Source organism: Chiloscyllium plagiosum, unplaced genomic scaffold (genome assembly GCF_037043375.1).
Source record: "Chiloscyllium plagiosum isolate Xiang-an unplaced genomic scaffold, Cpla_swu_hap1 HiC_scaffold_25, whole genome shotgun sequence".
Taxonomy (NCBI): Eukaryota; Metazoa; Chordata; class Chondrichthyes; order Orectolobiformes; family Hemiscylliidae; genus Chiloscyllium; species Chiloscyllium plagiosum.
Genome location: NW_028270163.1, coordinates 50,338,158 through 50,365,841, shown reverse-complemented (window position 1 = coordinate 50,365,841; position 27,684 = coordinate 50,338,158). Strand labels below are relative to the sequence as shown.

General features: G+C 44.2%; 1 protein-coding gene across 3 annotated transcripts in view; it reads right to left on the bottom strand.

The window, feature by feature from the left end:
- gnav1 (guanine nucleotide binding protein (G protein) alpha v1) overlaps nt 1–27,684 on the bottom strand; it is a 124,199-nt gene that overhangs the window by 22,707 nt on the left and 73,808 nt on the right. For all 3 annotated transcript variants that reach the window (XM_043714994.2, XM_088000715.1, XM_043714996.2), the window contains one exon: nt 4,857–4,986. In XM_043714994.2, the coding sequence (XP_043570929.1) occupies nt 4,857–4,986 (130 nt within the window). The remainder of the gene's footprint in view (nt 1–4,856; nt 4,987–27,684) is intronic.

The following is a 27,684-nucleotide window of genomic DNA, read 5'->3' as shown; positions in this document are numbered from 1 at the left end:
AATATATGCACAAGAAGATCCCACAGGCAATATCATGTGACCTGCTCTTGAGGGGAGTTAAATGAGTACTGGCCAGAAGAACACATGCCCCTCAATCTCAGTAGCTTCAGAGAACCAAGATCATGCCCTCAGCCATTCTAGAATAGCTAAACTCTCCATGCCAGGTAACATCTTCTGCACACAGTTCTCCCATTGGTCCCCACTGTAAACTTCACCTTCCTGATTGGAAATCTCAAATAAAACTGACTGTTCCTGGCATCTCCACAACCAGCATTCCTATCACTGGTGACTCACAACAGAGTCTGGACAGCAGTGACCCACATAAACATCCAATCTCTTTAACCAGGGTTTTATGTCAATGAGATGTGGGCACTGCTGGTTTGGTAAGCATTTATTTCCCATTCCTGATTGGTGGTGCTGAGCTGCCTTCTTAAACCACTGCAAGAGATGTTAGGGAGGAAGCTTCAAGATTTTGATGCAGTGACCCAGAAGGAATGATGATATATTTCCAAGGATGATGAGTGGCCTGGAGGGGAACTTTCAGGAGGTGCTGTCCTTGTCTTTCTTGATGCTAGAAGTCATAGGTTTAGAAAGTGACCACAAATTGGTGAGTTACTGAAGTGTATCTTGTAGATGGTACACAATGTAGCACTGTGCTTTGGTGGTGGAGGGACATTAGTCAAGCGGGCTGCTTTGTCCTGCATGGTGTCAAGCTTTTTGAGTGTTGTTGGAGTTGCACTCATCCAGGCAATTGGGGAGTATTACTGACTTGTGCTTTGTATGGTGGACAGGCTTTGGGGAGTCAGGTGGTGAGCTGACTGCTGTGAATTCCTAAACTCTGACCTGCTCTTGTAGCCACTGTGTTTATATAGCTTGTCCAGTTCAATGTCTGGCCAATGGTTACCCCTCAGAATGTTAATGGTTAAATTCTCTTTTTTTTAATTCAAGATGGTCATTATCTGGCATTTGTGTGGTGCAAGTGTTACTTGCCGCGTATCAGTCGCAGCCTGGATATCGTCTGGGTCTTGCTGTAATTCAACACAGATTGTTTCAGTATCTGAGGAGTTGCAAATGGTGAACATTGTACAATCATCAACAAACATCCTCACTTCTGACCTTATGAAGGAGGAAGGATTATTAACAAAGCAGTTAATGATATAAACAAGGGGAAGAGTAGGCCATTTAGCCCCTTGAACTTGTTCTGCTATGCCATAAGGTCATGGCTGATCTGCTATTAATCTCAAATCCACATTTCTGCCTACTGCTGATATTTCATGCTCTTGCCCAATGAGAATCTTGCCCTGCCTCAAAAATACTCAAAGGCTGTGCTTCCAACATCTTTTCAGGAAGACTATTTCAAAGCATCAGGACCCTCAGAGAAAAAAAAGCCTCATTGGTTTTAAGTTGGTCACCATTAGTTTCAAAGTGACTCTAAGTTCTTGATTCTCCTGGGCAATTTTCCACATTGTCAGGGAGATGCCAGCATCATAGCTAGAGGATCGGTAAGTTCAGGAGCACAAGTCTTCAGTACTATTACTGGAATGTTGTCAGGGCCCATGGTCTCTACAGTAACTAGTGCCTCTAGTCTTTTCTGATATCACATGGAGCAAATCTGTGATGCTGGAGATCTCAGAAAGAGACCGTGATTTATTCCTGGATCCCTTAGCAATCATGAGGTGATGGCCTAGTGATATGATTGCTGGACTGTAATCCAGAATTCTGGATAATGTTCTGGGAGCCTGAATTCAAATCTTGCCATGGCAAATGGTGGAATTTTAATTCAATAGAAAGAAAGTCTGGACTTAAAAGAGTCTGATCATAACCATTATTGATTGTCAGGAAAAACCCCATTTTGGTTATTAATGTCCTTTAGAGTCATACAGCATGGTAACAGAGCCTTTGGTCCAACCAGCCCACACCGAACATAATCCCAAACTAAACTAGTCCCATGTACCTGCTCCTGGCCCATATCCCTCCAAACCTTTCCTATTCATGTATCTATCCAAATGTCTTTTAAACGTTGTATCTGTACCCACATCCGCCACTTCCTCAGGAAGTTCATTCCACATGCCAACCACCCTGTGTGTAAAAAATTTACCCCTCATACCTTTTTAAAATATTTCTGCTTTCACCTTTAAAATGTGTCCCCAATCTTGAAATCCCCAGCCTAGGGAAAAGACAACTACCATTAACGCTATCTATGAAGGAAACTGCCGTCCTTACCTGGTCTGAGTTACATGTGACTCCAGACTCACAGCAATGTGGCTGACCCTTAACTGCTCTCTGGGTGGTTGGGGATAGATAATGAACGCTGGCCTGGCCAGTAACATCCACATCCTGTGAATGACTTTTTTAAAAAAAGTCACGTGATGTTGCTTTGTCAGGTTGGTACTGCAGTTTCAGGTGGATCTGGTGCTGCTCCTGATATGTCCTCCTGTGGTCTTTATTGAGCCAGAGTTTACCCCCTGGCTTGAGTTTACCGGGGGGGGGGGGGGGGGGGGGGGAGGGGGCAGAACCAGTTACACATTGTATTAGCTGACAATTCAGCTGCTGTTGATGGCCCACAGTGCCTCAGGGATGCCCAGTCTTGAGTTGCTAGATCTATTCTGAATCAATCCCATTTAGCACAGTGGTACCGGCAGACAATGTCTGTGAATTTGGTGACTGGTAGACTGGTGAGGAAGTGGTGAAAGAGATTTTTCCATTCTGGTTAGTTTCTTCACCACCTTCCACGGGCTCAACCTGCCAAATAAACCCTTCAGGAATTGGGTCTGCCAAGCCACTCTTGGACATTGAAGTCCTGCCACTGTCCAGAAGAGATTCCACACCCACATTGCCATCAATGCTCAACATGGAGGAGAACAGACATCACCTGGACAGGGTGGACTGCTGTACATGGCAATCAGCAGGAGGTTTCCTTGCCCATGGTTGACTTGATACCCTGAGACTTCACAGGGTCCCACGTCAATGTTGAGGACTCTGAGGGTACACTCTCTCCCAATTGGTGCAGCCGAACCTGTTCCAACCCGATAGCTATACAGCCACTGTCCAGTAGGTGGTGCTGGATGGAACAATACTGGCATCACTGGCTCTTCCTTTGCCCCAGTTGAAGAGTCTAGAGCTGGGGACACTAGGGGGACTGCCATATGGGACCAAAATGAAGAGAAATAATTTTACTAGAAAACTTTGAATCTTTGGAATTTACTACCTCAGATAGCTGTGGAAACTCGTATTCAAAATAGGGATTGATACATTTTTGATTATCAGTAGCATAAATGGTTATCAGGATAGAATGGGGAAAGGCTATGTTGGATTAGCCACCATTGTATGGAATCAGACATTGAATGGCCATTCCTGTTCCTACAGTACCTTTTTAGTGATGCAAGGAACAAGATCAATTATCACTGAGGATTTACTGCACAGAGAGAGGCCATTCAGCCCAAACAGTTCATATTGGTGTTTATGATTCCCTCAAACCTATTCCATCTCTTCCATCATAACCCTGTGTTCCCTTCACCCTTATCTCCTGGTCTAGCTTCCCATTAAGTACATCAATATCATTCACTTCAATGAGTCTCTGTGAAAGTGATGTTCACATTCTTCCCACTCTCTGGCTGAGGAAGATTATTCAGAATTCCTTATTGGATTTCTTGGGGAAACGTGAGAGGAAACACGCCCTGTATTCTCTTGATCAAAACCTTTCAGCATTTTAAGTACCTCCTTTATGTCACCCCTCAGACTTTGGTTTTCAAGAGAATACAGACCCACCCTGTCAATCTTTTCCTGAAATGTTTACCCAGTCATTCCTGACGTTACACTTCACTCTCTGCACCCTCTCCAAGTGCCTCCATATCCTTATTATAACAAAGCAGACAGAATTACCGATGCTGTTCTATGATGATAATAGGTAGAGAGTTAATACTTATTAGTGACTCCCACCTGAACAGAGCCTCGGGGATTGGGTGGGGAGGGGGTGCTATGGGACAGAATGTGGGAGATTTTAATAGATCACATCACCCTGCCAACACCATCAGTAGCTTCCTCACTGTTTGAGGCTCATCTCAACAACCTCTGCTCTCTGTCAGAAAAAGAATCTCTGCTCAATTCTCTTGTCAAGCTTGTAATATATAATTATGGATGGCTCATAATTTCCTTTGAATGGAGCTGTCAAGTTAGTGCGCTCCAGTTCGGTTGAGCTGACAGGTTTCACATTTCTCTATTCGCAGTCAGACACTCGTTATTGATTGCTCATCACCTGGTTCTTACTGCTACCATCCCGCAACTTCCGCCAACTTTCCCTCAGTTTCTTCATCGGCTTTTACTTTCTCTTGTCCAGTTTGTCTGCTCACAGACCGTCTCTCAGGGGAACGAGAGCTCAATAGAGTGAGAGCACGAGAGAGAGCGAGAGACAGTTCCAGAGAGACACAGAGAGAGACAGAGACAGAGAGAGACAGAGACAGAGAGAGACAGAGACAGAGAGAGAGAGACAGAGAGAGAGCGAGAGCGACAAAGTGTAAGAAAGCGTGAGAGAGTGAAAAAGAGTGAGAGAGAGAGAGAGAACGAACGTGAGAGAGAGGGTGGAGCAGAGGCCCTGAAGGAGATGGTGGGGGTATGGGGAAAGATGGGGTGTTGAAGATGACCGGCTGCACCCCATCTCCTCCCCTCCACCCTGACATTTTGGATTTTGCAATGAGGGGATATTGATCCATTTAGTGCCTGGTTAGTTGTGGGAATTTCTTCACTTAGCCCTTGAGAAGTGTACAGGCAGCTGCTGGACACTCTGACCCATTGACTGAGCAAGTGGACACAGCCTCCCCACCAGAATCACACCATCTTCCCGCAAACAGGCCACTTACCACTGCCGGCTCCTCCAATAGATTCATGTCATACCCACTCAACGCTGCCACAAATAATACCGCCCTCATGTCCTCAAAGCAGCCAATCCACTTCCTCCGCTCTGTCCGCTGGCCTCCGACATCATACAGCCTGGAAACCACAAGGAGCAAACGTTGTTACTTCAGTGGGATTTTACCCCCTACATCCCAGATATCCTTTTCCACAGCTCACTGCTTCCTCTCAGCTTAGAACGGCACCAGGAGGAACAATCAATCTCTCGAGGCACTGCCAGAGGATCTCCAACCCTCGACAACTGACCTGGAGTATCCAGGAATTCCAGTTAACTATACAAGATAAAGCTGCAAAAGTCTTACCAGATCATAGCCGCATGGTGGCTCAGTGGTTAGCACTGCTGCCTGACAGCACCAGGGACCCAGGTTCAGTGCCACCCTCAGGCAACTGTCTGTGTGGAGTTTGCATGTACTCCCTGTGTGTCCCTGTGTGTCCAGGTTAGGCGGAATTACCATGCTAAATAGCCCATAGTGTCCAGGGATGTGCAGGCTTGGTTGAAACGGTTTGGGAAATGCAGGGTTACAGGGACAGAGTGGGTGATTGGGGCTGGGTCCGGGAGGGATACTGATCAAGAATTAGTGTGGACTCGATGGAATGAATGACCTTCTTCCACACTGTAGGGATCTAAGATTCTATTCAGCTCCTCTCTCAAAAGAGAGAGAGGACTGGAGCTGGTTTCACCTGAGAGTCACCATGCCTCAGGCAAGGGAAGATGTTGAGAAGGAGAATCCTTCATGATAACTTCAGCTAGAACAGGAATTGTACCCATGCTGTTGGTGTCACTTTGTGGCACAAACCCTTAGTCATAGAGATGCACAGAAACAGACCCTTTGGTCCAACTCATCCATGCCGACCAGATATCTAACTTAAAGTCCCATTTGCCAGCACTTGGCCCATAACCCTCTGAACTCTTCCTATCCATGTACCCATCCAGATGCCTTTTAAAAGTTGCAATTGTACCAGCCTCCACCAGTTCCTCTGCCAGCTCATTCCATACACGTACCACCCTCTATGTGAACAAGTTGCCACTTCGATCCCTTTAAATTTTTCCCCTCTCACCTCAAACTTATGTCCTCTAGTTCTGGACGCCCCCATACTGGGGAAAAGACCTTGTTTATCTATCCTATCTATGCTCCATATGGCTTTATAAACCTTGATAAAGTCATCTCTCAGCCATCGAAAATTCAGGAAAGTAGCCCCAGTCTATTCAGCCCCTTCCTATAGCTCACACTCTCCAACCCTGGCAAAATCCTTGTAAATCTTTTCTGAACCCTTTCAAGTTTCACAACATCTTTCCTATAGCAGGGAGACCAGAAGTGTATGCAATATTCCAAAAGTGGCCAAACCAATGTCTTCTGCAGCTGTAGCATGACCTCCCAACTCTGTACTCAATACACTGACCAATGAAGGCAAGCATACCAAATGTCTTCTGCACTATCCTGTCTACTTGTGACTCCATCTTCAAGGAACTATCAACCTGCACTCCAAGGTCTCTTTGTTCAGCAACACTCTCCAAGACCTTACTATTAAGTGTATAAATTCTGCTTCGACTTGCCCTTTCCAAAATGCATTACCTCATATTTACCTAAGTTAAACTCCATCTGCCACTCCTCGCCCCATTGGTCCGAGCCTACTGAGCTGATCTGGAGGGAAGAAATAGTGTCTTCTTTTCAAAAAGAATATTTGAACTTATGAGTTATAAAAGGCTGTTTGTCAGTCAAGAATCATCTAATCAAATAATGTATTGTCTGTTGACTTTGATTGGCATAGGGGATTGTGGGTTGGACAAGTCAGGTGACCAATGGATGGGGGTCAAAGGGGCTTGGTGTGAGAAGTCATGTGATGAACCCTCCAGCAATACAACTAACCAGAACTGATAACACCAAGTTGCTCATCCAAGGACCATGAACACTGATCAGGACCATTTGAAATTCCTGCTCTCCTGGTCTCTTACCTCTCAGTCTTTGCAAACTCCTCTAGCCCTGATAATCTTCAAAGATGGCTGCATACCATCACACCCTATCCTCCTAAACTCTCCCACACCAATGGGAAAGAGAAGATTCTTTGTTACCTAATTGATTATGTATGTTGAAAGCTACAATCTGTTGTGAAACTCAAAAGGGTTCAGAAAAGATTTACAAGGGTTTTGCCAGGGTTGGAGCATTTGAGTTAGGAAGAGGCTGAATAGGCTGGGGCTGTTTTCCCTGGAGTGTCAGAGGCTGAGGGGTGACCTTAGAGGTTTATACGATCACAGGGGGCATGGATAAGGTCTTTTCCCTGGGGTGGGGGAGTCCAGAACTAGAGGGCATAAGTTTACGGTGAGAGGGTAAAGAATTAAAAGAGATCTAAGGGACAACTTTTTCACACAGAGCATGATGCATGTATGGAATGAGCTGCCAGAGGAAGTGGTGGAGGCTGGTACAATTGCAACATTTAAAAGACATCTGGATGGGTATCTGAATAGGAAGGGTTTGGAGTGTTATGGGCCAGGTGCTGGCAAATGGGACTAGATTAGGTTAGGATATCTGGTTGGCATGGGCAGGTTGGACCGAATGGTCTGTTTCCGTGCTGTACATCTCTAGGACTCCAGAGTCATCTTGGAGATTCTTGAATTCCTGAAGATCTAAACACAATTCCTCCAGATTTGTCTCTCCTGTGCATTTTGAATTTGCATCATTGTATCATTAGCTGCCTGGGCCCTAAAGCTCTGGAATTGACTTTCTATGAACCTTTTTGCCTCATTCTCCTCCTTAAACCTAATCCTCCATCTATCTTTGAGGTAGGCTTTACCTCCGGCAGCATTCCTTATTTTATCCGTCATGACGCAAGAAATGGGATGTTGGTAAGGTGGCATTGGAAGATCCAACATACATTTATTACAGCTCACAAAAAAAACAATGCATGTATATACAGACTGAATTGACATAAACCCATATATCACTGCATTTATATAGACAGCTATACACTGTATTTCAGTGCTTGGGTGATCATTAAGGTATATGATTACAAAGAGCAGGGCATTTCCAGCAGAGTGTCATGCTTCAAGTGGCCTGTGTTAAGACGGAGTCTGAGGCATTGAGTCATCAGGTCACATATTATGATACAGTAATGAGTTAATGAGCAAATCTCAAAGGTAGACTGACAAACTGACCAACATACTTTGATCGCCTGACCCAATTGACTTTGAGTAAATTTCTATCCAGTAACTATTATAATGAAACACCTTGGAGGAGTTCACTCAGTGACAGAAATACAAGCTGCTGATATGGCCGCTCAGTTTCCCCTCCTCGACCACCTTCTCCATGACCACATCTGCCCCACTGTGTCCAGCCTCAGCGTCAATATTAATCAATCCGTTCTCTCTCAAATGCTATCAGACTCGCTCGAACCGCAGTTGTTTCAGGGCGCGTTCTTGCTCTCCCTGTTCTGTTCAATCGCTGCCTTTCACATCTATGGCCTGAAAATAACAGGCAAAGTGGTGTGTCTGCACAGCAGGAATTGAGATCGGGTGTAGTACACTCGAGCCTCACGATCAGCAGCTACATTAGCCAGCAAACAAGCAGCAGAATTCACAGACTGGAAAATTACAAATCGAGCCCCCACTCTCATTCTCTTTGTTTGAGCGAAGAGAAGTTATTATTCTACATAGAGATTCACTGAACATTCATAAAGGCAGTGTCACTAATAAAAACCATGCTGATAACTCTAACATGAAGGTACAGTATTAGAATCATTTATCAGTAACCAGCACAGACTGCACACGGATTATCAGCACCATGCAGGAGCACTAGGCTGGTGAGGGGCCTATGCCACTTCTTTTGCCAATTCCAGAGTCACTGGGGCAGATTCTGTTGTATCAGCATGCCATTGCACACACCCCTTCAGCTATTCACACCAGCTTGTATATTTCTGTTCTCTTCCATTCTCTCTCTTGATGCCCCCAAATTATGTCACGCCAATGTCACACCTAGCATTTAACCAGCCTCCATTTACAGATCACCGGATTTATTCCACCGCTGCCCAGTGTGCGGTTGCACTTTTAGTTTGCATTGGTTCTAATGCTGCTCCTTTTCAAAATTCTGTTCATCTTGAATGAGTTACAATCCTGGGCACAAGCCTCCTCCACTAACTCATTAGATATTTGTCTATCCAAGTGAGACTTTGCTGCTTTCAGATTTCCAGCAATTGCTTTTGTTCATTTATTTCTCTGTTCTGATTCTAAACTCCAGCAGAGGCCGAATACTTCCTTCATAAACACTGCTCTAACTCTCTCCCCAATCCCCGTTATCACTCCTCCTCCCTCCACCCCTGTCCAGCCAAGGCTCAGCGGTAGCACTGAAAGCTTCAAGCCTTGCTGCACTGAAATAGGCCCTTCAGCCCATCTAACCTATGCCAACCAGATTTCCTAAATTACAGCCTTGGGTGACTGCCTGTGTGGAGTTCTCCCTATGTCTGCATGGGTTTCCTCCGAGTGCTTGAGTTTGGCCCATATCCCTCTAAACCTTTCCTGTCTATGTATCTGTCCAAATGTCTTTTAAATGTTGCAACTGGACCTCATCTACCACTTCCTTTGGTAGTTCATTCTACATACACACCAGTCTGAATGAAAATATTGCCTCTTTTAAATCATTCCCCTTTCACCTTAAACCTATGTCCTCTAGTTTTGAGCTCCCCAACACTAGAGAAAAGAATTTTGCTATTCACCTTATCAATGCCCCTTATGATTTAAAAATCCTCTATAAAGTTGACTCTTTAACCTCCTATACTCAGTTTAAAAAGCCCCAGCCTATCTAGCCTCTCCTTATAACTCAAACCCTCCAGACCCAGTAACATCCTTGTAAATCTTTTCTGTACCCTCTCAAGTTTAACAATATCCTTCCTACAGCAGGGTGACCAGAATTATACGCAGTACTAGAAAATTGGTCTCACCAATGTCTTGTACAGATGCAACATGTCAACCCAATTCCTGTGCTCAAAGATCTGAACAATGAAGGCCAAGCGTATAAGATCCAGGCTGGACCCCCTATGTGCTGCACTGAGGGACTACTGCACTGTCAGTGGCAGCATCCTCTGGCTGACAGCTTCTCCACTGGAGGCTGCCTGAGCTTTGAACACACTGCACATTTACTATCCTGGCTTGTTCACTAAGAATGGCCTCTTGCACAAGGGCACACAGGGTGTTTGATAGCAAAGACATTGTAGGAACATATTAACAACCATTCAGCTGTTGAGCCTACCCTACTACCATTGAGTCAACTCATCCCCATAGCCTTGTACACTACTGGGAATCAGAAATCCAGCAATCTCCATCTTAAACATTCTCAAACAGTGAGCTTCCACAGTCCCCTGCAGTTGAGAATTCCAAAGATTCACAACCCTGAGTAAAATAATTTCTCCTCATGCCCCAAACAAATGATGCCTCTGACTTCATAAAATATCTCTCAGAGCATCTCAGGAGTATCATTTGTAGCAAGCAACATCAGGCAATATGAGGGTAGATAAACAAAAGGTTTGGGAAAGAAGTAGGATTTAAGGAGAGAGATGGGAAGAAAGTGATGGATGGGTTCTATTCCAGCCTCGGGCCACTGTGTGTGGAATTTGCATGCTCTCCCTGTGTCTGCGTGGGTTTCCTCCGGGTGCTCTGGTTCCCTCCCACTGTCCAAAGATGTGCAGGTCAGGTGGATTGGCCATGGGAAATGCAGGGTTAAGGGGATAGGGTGGGGTCTGGGTCTGGGTGGGATGCTCTTCAGAAGGATGGAACTATATAGGGATTGTGTGATAAGACATTGAGAGCTTCAGGAAGAATATTTCAGAGTTCAGATCAGTTCAGAGGCAACTGAACACAACACAGGAGCAGAATCTCCCCAAAGATATATCCAGAAACATTCACAATTATTTGTAGCTTGCTGCCAAAACAGACTACATTTCAACATGTCCTGAAACTATTCCAAAAAACAAACACAACAGATAAAACACCCCAGGAATCCTATCACAAGTTAGCGGAGGAAAGCAGATCATTGTAATTCACTGCGGGGATCCACTGGGAAATTTTCATTTTAAATTCACATGAGAATGAGCACAAAGGAAGTCTGCAGCACCCAGGATCTCCTCAGGCTCATTAACATAGGATTATGCGAGAAAATGGAGGGAAGAAAGAACTATAATTTGCTGCTTTGTATTAATGTGATTTGGTTGGTGTCACACAATCGTTTTGGCAATTAAAAGCTTAGAGGATTCCTTTTACCTCCCAGCAGTTGAACACTCCCTATATAAGTGGGATCACGAACATGCAAACAATGATAATTAATCAAAACACTGGCCTGAACCACATTCCATTTGTCAGCAGGACCATGACCAATTACTGATCTCAATCCCACTTTCCTGCATTAACCCCGTTCCTTTGATATTTTTAATGTTCAAAAAGGCAGTGATTGTGGCCTTAGTGACAAAGTATCCACGACTCTCTAGGTTAGAGAATTCAAAAAGGCTCTCAGCAATTTGAAGAACCTTCTCTTTGTCATATTCCTATATCCTTTATTCTCGGACTCTTCCTGTGGGTGTCCACATTACTGATGACCACGAGGAAGCATGCTGTATCCCCACCTTGGTATCTTGTCAAACCCCTTAAGAAACTTGAATGCTTCAATGAAATCACTTCTCATTCTTCATAGAATAATAGAGCCCCCCCCCCCCAGCGTGGACGCAGCCCTTTTGGCCCATTGAGTCCACACTGACTCTCCAAAGAGCATCCTACCCAGATTGGGGGAGGAAACCCACGCAGACACGGGGAGAATGTGCAAACTCCACACAGACAACCACTCAAGGCTGGAATCGAACCCGGGTCCCTGGCACTGTGAGGTAGCAGGGCTAACCACTCAGTCGTTGTGCCGTCTTAAACTCAGGAACATAGGCAGAATCTTTTCAGAGTTTCTAGGTAGAATTCTGAAATACTGGGGAGTTTAGGGGCATGGGGAGCTGAGCCAAAAGAGACATTGAGGCCTGGGGAAGATGAACTTGGAGAGGTAGGCCCGGGGAGTGAATCTTTCAATTTCCGACATCAGGTCCACGTGACATGTCTGCCTTTAGTTCAACCACTTTGTGAAATACTTTGTCCCTTGTGATGGGTAGTGGGGAAAGAGCAGGAAAATGGGAGTTCAGGATTAACAGATCAGCCGTGATTTAATCGAGTGGTGCAGCAGATTCAATGGGCTGAATGACTGACTTCTGTTCCTATATCTCGTGGTTATAGCACAGTGCAGCTAACACACTGGTTGTGCAGGACAGTCAGCCAAAGTTGATGAGGGGGAAGGAGATGGGTCCAGGAAGAGGGAGCAGTTGAATATTTTGTACTTTCTACCCATCTTAGGATAGGATGAGCACCGTCCAGAAGTTCCTCTTCAAGTGATGAAGAATGGTGTAGGGCTACAGTCCACAGTAGGCATGAGGGTGTCAGTGGAAGCAACTCGGGGGGGGGGAACTTTTTTGTTCTGTGCAGTTTTCACACTCCAGTCCATAAAAGACAAAACCATAACAGAGAAACTGAACAAGATAAAGCATGGCCACCTGCCCCATTGTCCAACTCTCACGGCTGTTTCGTAGTGAGGCCAGTCCCAAAGATCATCCTCTCCAATCTGAGCGCACCTTTTACAATATATGAGGCACTGCAGTACATGCAGAGGAGACTTCCTGGACTGATGCCAGCGGCAGGGGTTCCTCACACACTCAGAGGGATTGGAGAAGCTGGAGGGAAAGGTTTATTGAGTCATTCAAAATGACCCGTGGTCCTGATCAGAATAGCTCAGAAGAAACTGTTTGCATTAACAGGATCGCCAGTAACCGGAGGGCTTTTAGATATCCTGGAGGAGAGGGGGAAGATGAGAATACACTTCTCATGCAGTGAATTATGGCAATCGTGAAGGTGCTGCTCGAAATAGTGGCACAGGTTTGTGGAGTAACTTTCAAAAATGATAATGGATAGCTTGCAAATGTGACGTCTTGCACTTTGGAAAAATGAGCACAGGTATGGACTATTTTCTGAACGGTAAGAAAACTTCTAAAGCCAAAGTACAAAGGGATCTGGGAGTGCTATTCCAGGAGTCTCTAAAGGTTAACTTGTAGATTGAGTCCGTGGTTAAGAAGACAAATGTAATGTTGTCATTTATCTCAAGAGGGTTGGAAGGTAAAAACAGTGAGGTGCTACTAAGACTTTATAAAGCTCTGGTTAGGCCCCATTTAGAATACTGTGTCCAGTTTTGGGCCCCATACCTCAGGGAGGACATATTGGCAATGGAGCATGTCCAGTGGAGATTCACATGGATGATCCCTGGAACGGTAGGTCCAATATATGATGAACAGCTGAGGATCCTGGGATTGTATTCATCAGAGTTTAGGAGGTCGAGGGGAGATCTAATAGAAACGTACAAGATAATGCATGGCGTAGAAAGGGTGAAGACTGGAAAATTGTTTCCATCAGGCAGGGATAGTCGGACTCGTGGGCACCACCTTAGAGGGGGTCTATTTAGAATGGAAATGAGGAGACATTTCTTCAGCCTGAGAGTGGTGGGCCTGTGGAATTCACTGCCACGGAGCGCAGTGGAGGCCAGGACGCTAAATATCTTCAAGGCAGAGATTGATAAATTCTTAATCTCGCAAGGAATTAAGGGATACAGGGAGAGTGTGGGTAAGTGGAGTTGAAATGCCCATCGGCCATGATTGAATGGTGGAGTAGACTCGATGGGCCGAATGGCCTTACTTCCGCTTCTATTTCTTATGGTCTAACTATTTGAAAGGATAAACTTTGCAAGGGAAAGGGGAGAAGAATGGGACTAACCATTTCCAGTCCTTCTAAAGAGTCAGCACAGAGCTTAATGACCATCTTGCGTATTATATCATAATCTGAATTAGATCAATTCCCCATGTATTTCAGTCAGAAGCAACAAGACAATATTTTTTTCTCCCTCTGGTAGTTTGAAACACATTCCAGATTCTGAAGGGTGTACTCATGCACGAAGATGGGTCTGGTGATTACTAAAATAATATGTCCTTGCTCTTTTATAAATTAGCACAGATGCAAAACCATTTTAAACATTTCTGGCTGAGGGGCGTCTACAAATGCTTCATTATCCTTTGATAATAGGAGATAAATACTCGACTCAATGCTCATTTAAACTGATCATCACCTCAAGCATTTCACATCAGAGTGCAATTTAGTGACGCCATTGCCAAATGATAAAGTCCAATCAAGCTTTTTTCTTCAAAATACCATTCATACAGGCAATTTTCTCAACATCAACTATTTAAGTACCTTTATTGATGGATCACTGTTAGCTACATAATAGCCACTAGAAAATTCTCAGATTAGACTTGTACAGCTTTGTACTTAAAACTCAAAAGGATAATTGATTACTAATTGCTTTAACCTTATGTTTTTACATTGGTACCCACAGATTCTAAATGATCTCACCCAATACAAAACAGAAACCTCAGGTTTGATCACATTAGAAAAAGTCCCAACTTTTCAGCTCCCAAGGTGTCAGCCCAGGAATTTCTGCAATGAATTAACAGACAGCAATTAGTCATAGAGCTGTACAGCACAGAAACAGACCGTTGGGTCTAACCTGTTCATGCTGACCAGATATCCTAAATAAATCTAGTTACATTTGCCAGCACTTGGACCATATCCCTCCAAACCCTTCCTATGCATATACCCATCCAGATGCCTTTTAAATGTTGCAATTGTACAGAGCCTCCAGCACTTCCTCTGGCAGCTCATTCCATACACACACCACCCACTGTGTGAAAACGTTGTCCCTTAGATCTCTTTCAAATCTTTTCCCTCTCACCCTAAATCAATTCCCTCTATTTTTGCACTCCCCCACCCTGGGGAAAAGACCTTGTCTATTTACCCTATCTATGCCCCTCTTAATTTTATAAACCTCTATAAAGGTCACCCCTCAGCTTCTGATACTCCAGGGAAAACAGCCCCAGTCTATTCAGCCTCTCTCTATAGATCAAACTCTCCAACCCTGGAACATCCTTATAAATCTTTTCTGAACCCTTTCAAGTTTCACAACATTTTTCCTATAGCAGAGAGACCAGAACTGAATGCAGTATTCCAATGGTGGCCTAATCAATGTCCTCTACAGCCACAATATGACATTGTGGCAGGTATTCATGTGACTCAGTCAACGTTGTCTATCTTATACGTTGCAGGTAAGGATGCCCTGAGGCAGGGTACATTGGGGAAACCGAGCAAAGGCTACAGCAATGGATGAACGGGTACCGCACAACAATCAACAGAGAGGAGTGTTCCCTCCCAGTCGAGGAAAACGTCAGCGGTCCAGGACATTTGACCTCGGACCTTCGGGTGACCATCCTCCAAGGCTGACTTTGGGACAGGCAGCAGCGAAAAGTGGCTGAAAACTAAGTTTGATACCCATAGGGCCTCAACTGGGACCTTGGGTTCACGTCACACTACAAGTGACCACCATTGCACTATACACACACACAGACACACCCACACACACACGCACACAGATACACGCGCACACCCTTACAGACACGCACACTCCCACACTCACAGATGCATCCTCTCAGACTTCAGACACTCTACACTCTCAAACACACACATACACACTCTCTCTCACAAGCGCACAGATATATATATATGTTTGTGGGTTGAACTTGTACTTGCAGAGTTACATTGTACTTTGCTCAAAAACTGCATGAATTCATGTAAGACTGTTATCTCACTTTTTGAGATTAGAATCAGTCTAAGCATTATGGCACAGACAGAGAACACGGGGGCTCACACCTTCAACATATTGTCTAGCTAACACCAATTGTTACAGTTAACCTGAGAATGCAACTTTTAAAAAATTGTTTTGTAATTTACACATGAAAGAAGTGAAACCATCATGGTATTCGAACAAATGAAAGACTCAAACAATCAAAGTATTTTTCAATGTATAATTTCAGTTATATCACACTGTAAACTTTTGCACTGCAAAATTCTGTGTCTTACAATTGTGTAAGCTAGAGCTTCCAATTAAATGTGTTGGACTATAACCTGGTGTTGTGTGATTTTTAACTTTATCCCAACTCCTATACTCAATGCATTGACCAAAAAAAAAGGCAAGTGTACTGAATGCATACTGAATGCCTTCTTCACTATCCTATCTATTCGAGACTCTACTTTCAAGGGTCAATGAACCTGCACTCCAAGGTCTCTTTGTTCAGCAACACTCCCTAGGACCTTACCATTAAGTGTATAAGACCTCCCTGATTTGTCTTTCCAAAATGCATCATCTCACAGTTATCTAAATTAAACTCCATCTGCCACTCCTCAAGCCCATGGATATATCTGATCAAGGTCCCGTTGTAGCCTGAGGTAACCTTCTTCACTGTCCATTACACCTCCAATTTTGGTGTCCTCTGCAAACTTACTACCCATACCTGCTATGTTCACTTCTAAATCATGTATATAAATGATGAAAAGCAGAGGACCCAGCACCAATCCTTGTGGTGCACTGCTAGTCACAGGCCTCCAATCTGAAACCCTCCACTAACACCCTCTGTCTCCTACCTATAAGCCAGTTCTGTATCAAAATGGCTAATTCTCCCTGTATTCCATGTAATCTAACCTTGCTAACCAGTCTACCGTGAGGAACCTTGTCGAACACCTTACTGAAGTCCAAATAGATCAAGTCCACTGCCCTGCCCCTGACAATCCTCTTTGTTACTTCTTAAAAAAATCTCAATCAAGTTCGAGAGACACTATTTCCCATGCACAGAGCCATGTTGACTATCCCTAATCAGTCCTTGCCTTTTCAAATACATGTAACTCATGTCCCTCAGACTTTTCTCCAACAATTTACCCACCACAGACATCAGGCTCACTGGTCTATAGTTCCCTGGCTTTTCCTTACCACCTTTCTTCAATAATGACACCACGATAGCCAACCCCTAGTCTTCTGGTACCCCACCAGCAGGTTTAATGATACAAATATCTCAGCAAACATATCCGTAGCTTCCCACAGAGCTCTAGAATACACATGAGCAGGTCTTGGGAATTTATCCATTCAGCTTATCCTTCTTTGTTTAATCCCAGTGATATATTGCACTGCAAATTGCTGGAAGTGTGTGATAGGAACAGTAGGGCAAGTGGGAATAGAACAACCAACTGAATAATTGTCAAATAAACAGTTCAAGGACTGAATAAGGAGCTAGAAGTGAGAATGCATGAATTCAAATGTTAAGCCACTTTCTGAGACAGATAAATAAGAGAGAATGAAACATTGGATTATGGGGAATCCATAAACAGGCAAAGGTCAAAGTTTGCTTTTGAAATTTCCAACAATTAAAACAAAATGAATTAGAATCCAGATGTGCAATACTAAGCTAACATTCAATGCTAGTAAGGTTGAGTGGCAGTAATTAACACTGAAGCAGTTGGCATACCATGGAGAAGATGAAGGTTGAGTGGCAGTAATTAACACTGAAGCAGTTGGCATACCATGGAGAAGATGATGGCATAGTAGCAAAGCCATTGGATAGGAACCCAGAGGCTGAGAGTAACGTGGGAGAGATCCAACCAGGGGTTGGAGGAGCAAAGAGAGTGTCAGAGGAGGTGCGGGGCAAGAACAGCAAATGTGGCTTTTCGACCAGGGGCGAGTAAGGCTGGGAAGCAAGATCCAGGAGTGAGGTTGATGGCCTGGTGGGATTGTGGCTACAAGGCAGGGAGAGGAGCTGGGACAGGGTAGAAGAGAGAATGAAAGACAGACGGAAGGAGATGAAAACAAACTGCACCTCACCTGACTTTCAAACATGGGAGTATCTAGATTAAAGCCACAAGAGTTTGCTGAATGAAAGAGGTGGTAAGATTAAGAAACGAGTCCCTGAAAACCAAAATGTAGTCCTCTGTACCAATAAAACAAACTTTTTGAGCCCTGTTAAAAGGAGCCAGGTAGCAAGATGCTGCTTTTATGAAGCCAATGGGATCTTTGATGACAACCACACAATTTCCACATTTAGTCATGCATCTGCTTTCCCCTGAACTTACTGTGACATTTGTGCATACATTAAAGAGAACACCAGTTAGTTTGACAGCAATTTATGTTCCATTCATTGTTTCCACTCTTAGAAGGTTAAGTAGCAACATTCTGATAATAATGGATCTCTCTTGTTTCAGTTCTTCACTTGTCTCTCGATCATGTAACCAGGACTACGTAAGAGCTAGGAGCAGGAGTAGGCTATTTAGCTCCTTGAAACTGCTCAACCTTTCAAAATGATCATAGCTGATCTCATTTCAGCCTCAAATCCACTACCCTTAATCCTCCAACCAATTACTAATTAAAAGACTGTCCATCTATTTTGTCTTTAAATTTATTTAGTGTCCCACCATCCACCACACTCTGGGGTAGTGAATCCCACAGAACCATAAACGTTTGAGGGAAGGGATTCCTTCTTAGCCCTGTTTTAAATCTGCTACCCCTTATCCTAAAACTATGCCCTCACATTTTAGATTGCCCCACAAGGGCAAATTTTCAATGGAGGATGAAGGAAACTATATTCCTGTAGAATGCCACTCTCCCCTAGACTTTTGGCTGACATGGCTTGGAGCTCCTGCATACACAGTGACCTCCTGGAGAAGATACAACAGAGGTCACTAAAACTAATAAATGGATTTGGAATCACTCCAGACAGTGAGATGCCTTGAGCTCAGTGGGTTGAGGAGGATTTAGAAACATGTGAATGAGTTGCCAGGAGTGGAAAGCATAAAAGGCTCAGGAAATCTGAAACACAAAGGGACTTAGGGGTCCTAGTTCAGGATTCTCTTAATGTGCAGGTTCACTTGGCAGTTAGGAAGGCAACTGAAACGTCAACATTCATTTCAAGATGGCTAGTATACAAGAGCTGGGATGTACTGCTGAGATTGTATAAAGCTCTGGTGAGACCTCATTTAGAATACTGTGAGCAACTTTGGAATACTGATCTAAGGAAGGATGTGCTGGCCTTGGAGGGGGTTACAAGAATGATCATGAGGGCGACGGGCTTGTCATGTGAGGAGCAAGTACGGACTTGCTGTCTGTACTCGATATAGTCTAGAAGGATGAGGGGGGCATCTCATTAAAACTTACAGGATACTGAGAGACCTGGATAGAGTGGACATGGAGGAAATGTTTCCATTAGTGGGAAAGACTAGAACCTGAGGGGGATAGCCTCAGAGCGAAGAGATGACCTTTTAGAACTGAGAGGAGGAGAAATTTCTTCAGCCAGAGGGTAATGCATCTGTGAAACTCATTGCTGCAGAGGGCTTTGGAGGCCAGGTCATTGAGTTTCTCAAAGACAGAGATAGATAGTTCTTTATTAGTAAGGGGATCAAGGGTTATGAGGAGAAGGGAGAAGAATGGGGTTGAGAAATATATCAGCCACGATCGAATGGTGGTACAGATGTGATCAATTGAATGGCCTAATTCTGCTGCCATATCATTTGGTTTTATGGTCTCAGGGACATGGCCCAATGAAAGCTAGCATTAAGGGTCAACACAGAAGACTGCTGGAGGTCATTAGATGGCCTGGGGATTGGAGAGGGATCACCAACAGTTTTCCTCCTAAATTTGCTCACTGCTACTGTAAGTCTCTCCAAGAAGAGTAACTGAAAGGTGAAAGGGGCACAGAGAAGGTTAAGAGCAAGGTTGTAAGCTATACCATATCAAGACAGTAGGATGAATTGAATGGAGCTACTATCCATCTGGATGGATTTACAGCTAGGGCAGACTCTGAACTATCCACAACATTCAGTGTGCTAAAGACAGCTTTCATCAATTTGATGCAGCACGCTCTTAAAAGCGAATAGCTCCTATACATTGCAGGGAGCACTGAATAAGCATTGATATCAAGCAGACTGTTTAACAATTAATGGGTTTGGATATGAACACATTCAATCACCTCCTGCTCCTCTGTCCACCCAGCCACTCTAAAATCGACAATAAACACAGGTTCACCTGAAGCTGAAATACAATTCCCATAACATAAGGGGCTTTTCCAACGACTCTCTACGCTGAACATAAAAGGGACCACTTAATGTCCAGAATAGATTACTTTATCCTTACCTCCAGCCTCTGTCTTATCACAGCCTCTCTGATCTTTTATTCATCCACACGATGGTCAGTTTCCCCCTTAATTCCCATGGTGTTTGCCAATGAATCATTTGCTCACCATGATCCAACTAGCACTTACGCAGAAACTAAAACAAATGCCCTGTATCCCCATCTCATTCCTGTCGGACTTTTGTAAATTAGTTGCTGCATTTTCTCACCTCAACAGACACCATGTTAAAACAGAATTCAATCCTTGCTTTGGGAAATTCTAAATTACTCTTTTCCCCCAAAGTTCTGTTAATTCTTCATCTCCCACATATTTTCACTCTCTGACCATTTCTGTTTTTGATCAATCTCTAAGCAAATTCCTACATTCCTTAATTAATTTGTCTTTAAATTTCCAGCTTGTGTAACCTCTTCCTTAATCCATTTTTTGTCTTTACATTTTTAGATTTAAATAAACAGCTGCCAGTCCACATTTCTCAATTTTAAAAGAAATGCATTTTATTCATTGCAGGATTAAAGAAAGTCTAAGGATTCAGGAAAGATCAACTGAGTAAAAATAATGATAACAACAGTTATGTACATCTTGGATGGAGTTACACAGTAAAATTTTTGTATAAAGCATGCATTGCACAGAAACATGCCAGACAGCAGGAGTACCGCGAAGACTCTGAAAGTCTATAGAATGTTAATGATGGAAATCTGAATCAAATTCAGAGAGAAATGCAGCAGGTCTAGCAGCTTCAGTGGACAGAGAATCAGATTCAATGATTCAAGTCTTTTTGAATGGTGGACCAGGGTCAAAGGGTCTCTTCGTCCCTGACCATCTGTTCATACACAGAGAGGGGAGCTGAGGAAGGTTATTTTCACCCAGAAGTTGACAAGTGCCTGAAACTCTCTGCTGAAAAGAGATGTAGGGACAGAAACCCTCAAATGATTATAAAAGTGCCTGGAGCTGCATTTGAATCCACAGGGCTACAGACCGATCAGCAGCGGGGAATTAGGCGAGGGGATTGGTGAGGGAACTCATGTTTCAGTCAGTGCAGACAAGATGGGCCAAGTGGCCTTTTTCTGTGCTGAAAACTTTTTCTGTTCAATATTTCAGAGTGAGTGAGCTATGAGTTTACGATGACTAAGAACTCACCACATGCTGATAATGAATGTCACGTAAACCTCTTTCTCTGCTTCTAGCTCAGGGCTGTTTAACTGATAACTGATAAGTGATGAAACACTTAACGTCTAAATTAAAAAGAAATGAAAAACTGGCACTCTATCCGACACACAAATTAAATCTCAGCTGATAATATTCCTCACAGGAGACAGTTAATAAATATTCAAGTGAGTAATGCTCATTTAATGAACTCTCAAAGAAAACCTATTTCTTCAAAAACAGTTAAACATTCAACACTGCGGGTCTCCTTAGCTTTATGGAATACCAATCATTTCTCTGAACTTTGAATCGTTTATATTTTTTCCAATAAAATAAAATGAAGTGCAAGTTTGCGAAGTTTAAACCAGAGACTTTCTGCACTCACTCTCATTGGAGACATTCATTGCTTCCCAGCTTCATATCCTTCAACAACTTCGTACTATAACTATCATCCTGGTTAGCTCAGGGAGAAGGTGCTGGTAGTGGTTCTGCTGTTTACCATTTACATCTCCTTGTTCCAAAATATTTCAAAAGATTTATGCCAAATGAAAGATTCCAGCTAAAGGTATCATTTGTCCGATGCTACATCTTTACAGGATCAGCAATGCCTTTTCTATCCTTACGTAAAAAGGTAAAGGGAGCTGTGGGGAAAACAGCACAGTGATAGAGAAAGTAACAAAGGAACAAGAGTAGGCCATTCAGCCCCTCAAGCCTGCTCTGCCATTCAATTCAATCATGTAACCACCTTGGGCCTAAATCCTTTGATACCCTGCTTAATAAAAGATTTAAGTTTAATAATTGAATGAGCATTGACTGCTGTTTGAGGAGAGTTCCAAACCTCCACTACTTTTTGCATGTAGAAGTTCTTTCTAACATCTCTCCTGAATGTCCTGGCCCTCATTGTCAAACTACTTCTTCCTGAAGGAGGGCTTATGCCCAAAACGTCGATTCTCCTTCTCCTTGGATGCTGCCTGACCTGCTGCGCTTTTCCAGCAACACATTTTTAAGGCTCTGATCTCCAGCATCTGCAGTCCTCACTTTCTCCATTGTCAGACTACAGCCCAGTTCTAGAATCTCCGACTAGTGGAAACACTTTATCTTAATCTAACTGTTAATATCCTGAAAGCTCTAATGCGATTACCCCCTTAGCTTTCTAAATTGTAGAGAATAAAGGACTAATTTGTCTAATCTCTCCTCATAACTTAACCCCTGAATCCAGGTATCATCCTTGTAAACCTGTGTTGAACTTCCCTAAGGTGCTAAAAGCAGAGAATCAGGGGCATCTCAAACTGCCCTTGTCCGGTATTTGGTCAGCTTGCACAGACCAATCCACAGTCGGGCAAAAGATAGTTTCTTGTGTCAATATTAAATGCAACACAGATGCAGAGTCATGTACAGAGCTCAGTACAGGTACTTAATATTCTAGCAGACATCACCATTTACAGTTCAGTTCTACAAAACAGAGAGACTTGCATTTATATAGTGCCTTTTACAACCTCAAGTCATCCCCATGCGCCTCACAGGCCATAGTCTCTGTTGCCACAGAGAAAACCCCAACAGCCAAATTGAGCATAGCAAGATCCCAAAAAGCAGCAATGTGATCACGACTGGTTAATGTGTTTTTACGATTTCGTTTGACAGACAGAAATCGATCCAAGACACCACGGAAAACCAACCTACTCTCTTCAAAATATCGCTGTGGGATCAGTGGAGATACGATAGACTGAATGGACTGCTCTGTGACAGTGGTCAGCTTACAATCAGAGATTTAAATTGGTCAAATCAATGTTGTCTTCAACCATCAAGGTAATTAACCCTATACATAGGAAGCTCACCTGATATTACTAACATTGGCAGTGTACAAACGGCAGAGAAATGAAACATAGGGAGGTTAGGGATGGGGGTGGGGAGGGATTCATGGTGGGAAGAGAGAGGGGGTCATTGACCTTCATCAGACTCAATTAATACTGACCTTTTCTCAGATACATTTACGCTGGGAACTAATTTGAATGGAAATAAACGTTCTGAAATTCTATCAATCTGGGCTCCAGCAATCACAGACAATTATTTTCCATTAATGACCAGCTTGTGGCAGGCCAGACTGACGTGTTGTATCACTGATTAATACAGTTTGCCATGAGATAGGCAGCAGAGTGCAAATCTCCAGCTGCAATTCCCTGTCCTGGATCACAATGTTTACGCTCAGTGTCACTCGTTTAAAAATTCAGCTGAAACAAAAGATTCATTTTCACAGAAAAGCTTAGGTACACAAAGAATCCCTCGAAGGTTATAATACTGACTGGTCTGACAGATTATGTTTTACAAACTGGAATGAGAGGGGATATTTCCTTACAAGCCTTTTTATATACAAACCTTCCTTTTTAGAATTGCTGTAATTAAAATAATACCAAATTGTGGCAACTTATACGTATCGCACTGTATTTTGTTAAATACAAGTGACAATAAATGCTATTCTAAACACTTTCAGATTATTTTGAAGTTGTCTGAAGGGGTCTGTTCAAACAAAAACCCACAAAGTTCCAGTATTTTACTTTAATTTCATAATAAACTTCTTCCTTGGAAAAAACAACTTAGCTATTTTAGACTTTTGGATGACAAAACACTCTGTTTACCCTCACTCTTTGGCTATTTACTGTGGTTTGCATTTTGGAAACCTCTTGCCAGGGTTGGAGGATTTGAGCTACAGGGAGAGATTGAACAGGCTGGGGTTGTTTTTCCTGGAGCGCCGGAGGCTGAGAGGTGACCTTATAGAGGTTTATAAAATCATGAGGGACATGGATAGGGTAAATAGGCAAAGTGTTTTCCCTGGGTTGGGGAGTCCAGACCTAGAGGGAATAGGTTTAGGGTGAGAGAGCAAAGGTATGAGACCTAAGGGACAACTTTTTCACACAGAGGATGGTACGTGTATGGAATGAGCTGCCAGAGGAAGTGGTGGAGGCTGGTACAATTGCAACATTTAAGAGGCATTTGGATGGGTATATGAATAGGAAGGGTTTGGAGGGATATGGGCCGGGTGCTGGCAGGTGGGACTAGATTGGGTTGGGATATCTGGTCGGCATGGACAAGTTGGACCAAAGGATCTGTTCCATGCCGTACATCTCTATGACTCTATACCTGAACAAAGTCAGGAGGAGATACAGATTAGGAGGAAATAATAAGATTGATCGTTTGAGAAAACAGACAATGTCAAGACAGACGCAATTATCAATCCTAAATGATCTGTTATTAATTCAACAGGGGAGAAAAGAGAGAGGGGGTGGGAGAGAGAGCGAGAGAGAGAGAGCGAGAGAGAGCGAGAGAGAGAGAGCGAGAGAGAGAGAAAAAGAGTGTGTGTGTGTGTGGTGGAGAGACAGAGAGAGAGAGAGAGAGAGAGTAGTGGAGAGAGAGAGAGGTGGAGAGAGAGAGTGGTAGAGAGCATGGTAGAGAGCGAGAGAGAGGGGTGTGTGGTGGAGAGAGAGAGAGAGTGTGGTGGGGAGAGAGAGAGTGGTGGAGAGAGAGAGAGTGGTGGAGAGAGAGAGAGTGGTGGAGAGAGAGTGTGAGAGCGGTGGAGAGAGAGTGGCGGAGAGAGAGAGGGAGAGTGGTGGAGAGAGAGTGGGAGAGAGAGAGAGAGTGGTGGAGAGAGAGAAAGTGGGAGAGAAGAGTGGTAGAGAGAGACAGGGAGAGAGTGTGTGGTGGAGAGAGAGAGTGTGAGAGTGGTGGAGACAGAGAGAGAGTGGTAGAGAGAGAGAATGTGGTAGAGTGAGAGAGAGCAAGAGAGTGTGGTGGAGAGAGAGCAAGAGAGAGTGGTAGAGAGAGTGTGATGGAGAGAGAGAGTGGAGAGAGAGAGAGTGTGTGTGTGTGGTGGGGAGAGAGAGTGTGGTGGGGAGAGAGAGTGGTAGAGAGAGAGAGAGAGTGTGGTGGAGCGAGAGAGAGCAAGAGAGAGTGGTGGAGAGAGAGAGAGTGATGGAGAGACAGAGTGGTGGAGAGAGTGGTAGAGAGAGAGTGTGTGTGTGGTGGGGAGAGAGAGAGAGCGCAAGAGAGAGAGAGTGGTAGAGAGAGAGAGTGGTAGAGAGAGAGAGTGGTAGAGAGAGAGAGAGTGGTAGAGAGAGAGAGAGTGGTAGAGAGAGAGAGAGTGGTAGAGAGAGAGAGAGAGAGAGAGAGAGCATGGTGGAGAGACAGAGAGAGTGGTGAGGAGAGAGAGAGAGAGAGAGAGAAAGTGTGGTGGGAGAGAGAGAGGGAGAGAGAGACAGAGAGAGAGTGAGTGGTGGACAGAGAGTGAGTGGTGGAGAGAGGGAGAGTGGTAGAGAGAGTGGTAGAGAGACAGAGTGTGCGTGGTGGGGAGAGAGAGACAGTGGTGGGGAGAGAGAGTGTGGAGAGAGAGTGGTGTGGAGAGAGAGAGAGAGTGTGGTAGAGAGAGAGAGAGAGAGAGAGAGAGTGGCGGGGGGAGAGAGAGAGAGAGTGCGAGGTGGGGAGAGAGAGAGAGAGAGAGAGAGAGAGAGTGGTGGAGAGAGAGAGAGAGTGGTAGAGAGAGAGTGTGGTGGGGAGAGAGAGAGAGAGAGCATGGTGAGAGAGAGAGAGAGAGAGAGAGAGAGAGAGAGAGAGTGGTGGGGAGAGAGAAAGTGTGGTGGGAGGGAGAGAGAGAGAGAGAGAGAGCGCGCGGTGGGGAGAGAGAGAGAGAGAGGGACAGAGAGAGTGATGGGGAGAGAGAGAGTGTGATCGGGAGAGAGGGAGAGAGAGAGTGGTGGGGAGAGAGAGAGTGTGGTGGAGAGAGAGAGAGAGAGAGAGAGAGAGAGTGTTTTGTGGGGGGGGGGAGAGAGAGAATGGTGGGGAGAGAGAGTGGGGGGGAAGAGAGAGTGGAGGGGGGAGGAAAGAGGGATTGGGGGGGCAGAAGAGAGGGAGACGGAGACATGGAGGTGTACAAAGACAGTCAGCGAAGTGCCAGAGACTGCAGGGCACGGGTCTCTGAGACACAGGTGGGGAAGCTCTGAAAGAAATCAGTGTTAGGTCTGAGACAGAGAGTACACACTCAGGACAGGGAAGCAGGAAGTGAAAGGGCCAGTGAGTGGAAAGTCAGGGACAAAGCAAACTAGGAAGGAGCAGCGATGGGCAGGAGGCCAGCAGGTCAAACGTTAACATATTTCTTATAAAGTATTTTTGAGAATTCATATTGTTTGTGAATGTAGTAATTCAGCAATGCTGAGCGTTTCTGATGGGAGATGTCCTACAGAAACTAAAGCTTTTATATTGATTGTAATGAGATAACCTGTCTCATTTCAAGCTGTTTCACTTCAGGAACATAGCTACAACATGAAGGGAGGAAGTCCTGCAATTTGAACCGAGGCAGTTTTATTCTGTATGTCCATGCGCCAAGAGGTTCAGTACACAGAAAGATCCCAAAACATCAATGGAGGCTCTGGGGTGGAGGTGGAGGGGGCATCACTCTCCCCTCAGAACTAGAAGGTTTGGGTCCCACTGAGGGGACTTGAGGATGTGGGCCAGGCTGATGTTGCACTGTGGTAATGAGGGAGTGCTGCACTGTCCAAGGTATCAGATTTAACACAGGCATCAAAGGGAGATTCTGGACCCTCCCCAATTGAGGTTGGTGCGATGGGGATGGAGTTACTGCAATCCTCCTCCTGCTTTTATTTATTTTAAAGCATTCCTTTAAAGAAAAACTTAATTTATTTGCCCTTTCCAGTTTTGACAAAGAAAATGACGTCGAAAATGTGAGGAGTCCCAGATTGAGGCAAAGGTGATAGCGTGGTACAACTTCAAGGTGGTTTCTGGGATATTGCAGGTTATTATTAGAAATAATTACATTGCAATGTGTAAATGATGATACTTCAAGAAGTACAAAGCAGGACTCACGTTCAAAGGGTTCAGCACATCCTATGACAGGCAAAAGGAAAAAACACATTGAATCCCACATCAAAAGTGTCAAGCTGAAAGATAACAGCTGCATATTCATTAGAGGATGGCATCACCTGGGGACTTCAATGGTGAATCGCCAGGGCACCAAGCATTAGCGATTCTCAACATTACAGAGATGACAAGCAAAGCAAGGCCGAGCTCAGTCATCTATTCACAAACTCGACGGTGGGGCTTGCGGGGGGCGGGGGGGGTTTCTCCCTCGATGAACAATAACAGCATTTCTCCACCAGTGCAGAGTCCAGTCATCCTGCTAAAACTGGGTGCTCAACAAACCAAAAAAAGCACCCACCCCACCCCTCTGCCCCAAAAGAAAGAAAGAGAAACAAACAAATATCCTTCCCATCTTCCCCATACCAAAAAAACTCCCATTTTTGTACCACCTTTAATGTAGGAAGACGTACCAAAGTGCCTCACAGAAGTAAATCAAACAAAAATGACACAGTTACAAATGGTGATACTAGGAACAGGGAACCATAAAATAGACAAAGCGATAGGTTTTTTGCAGGGTCTGAAAAGAGGAGGGAAAGAGCGAGAGATACACAGAAAAAAAGAAAAACACATATACACACACAAGAAGAGACATTCACAGAA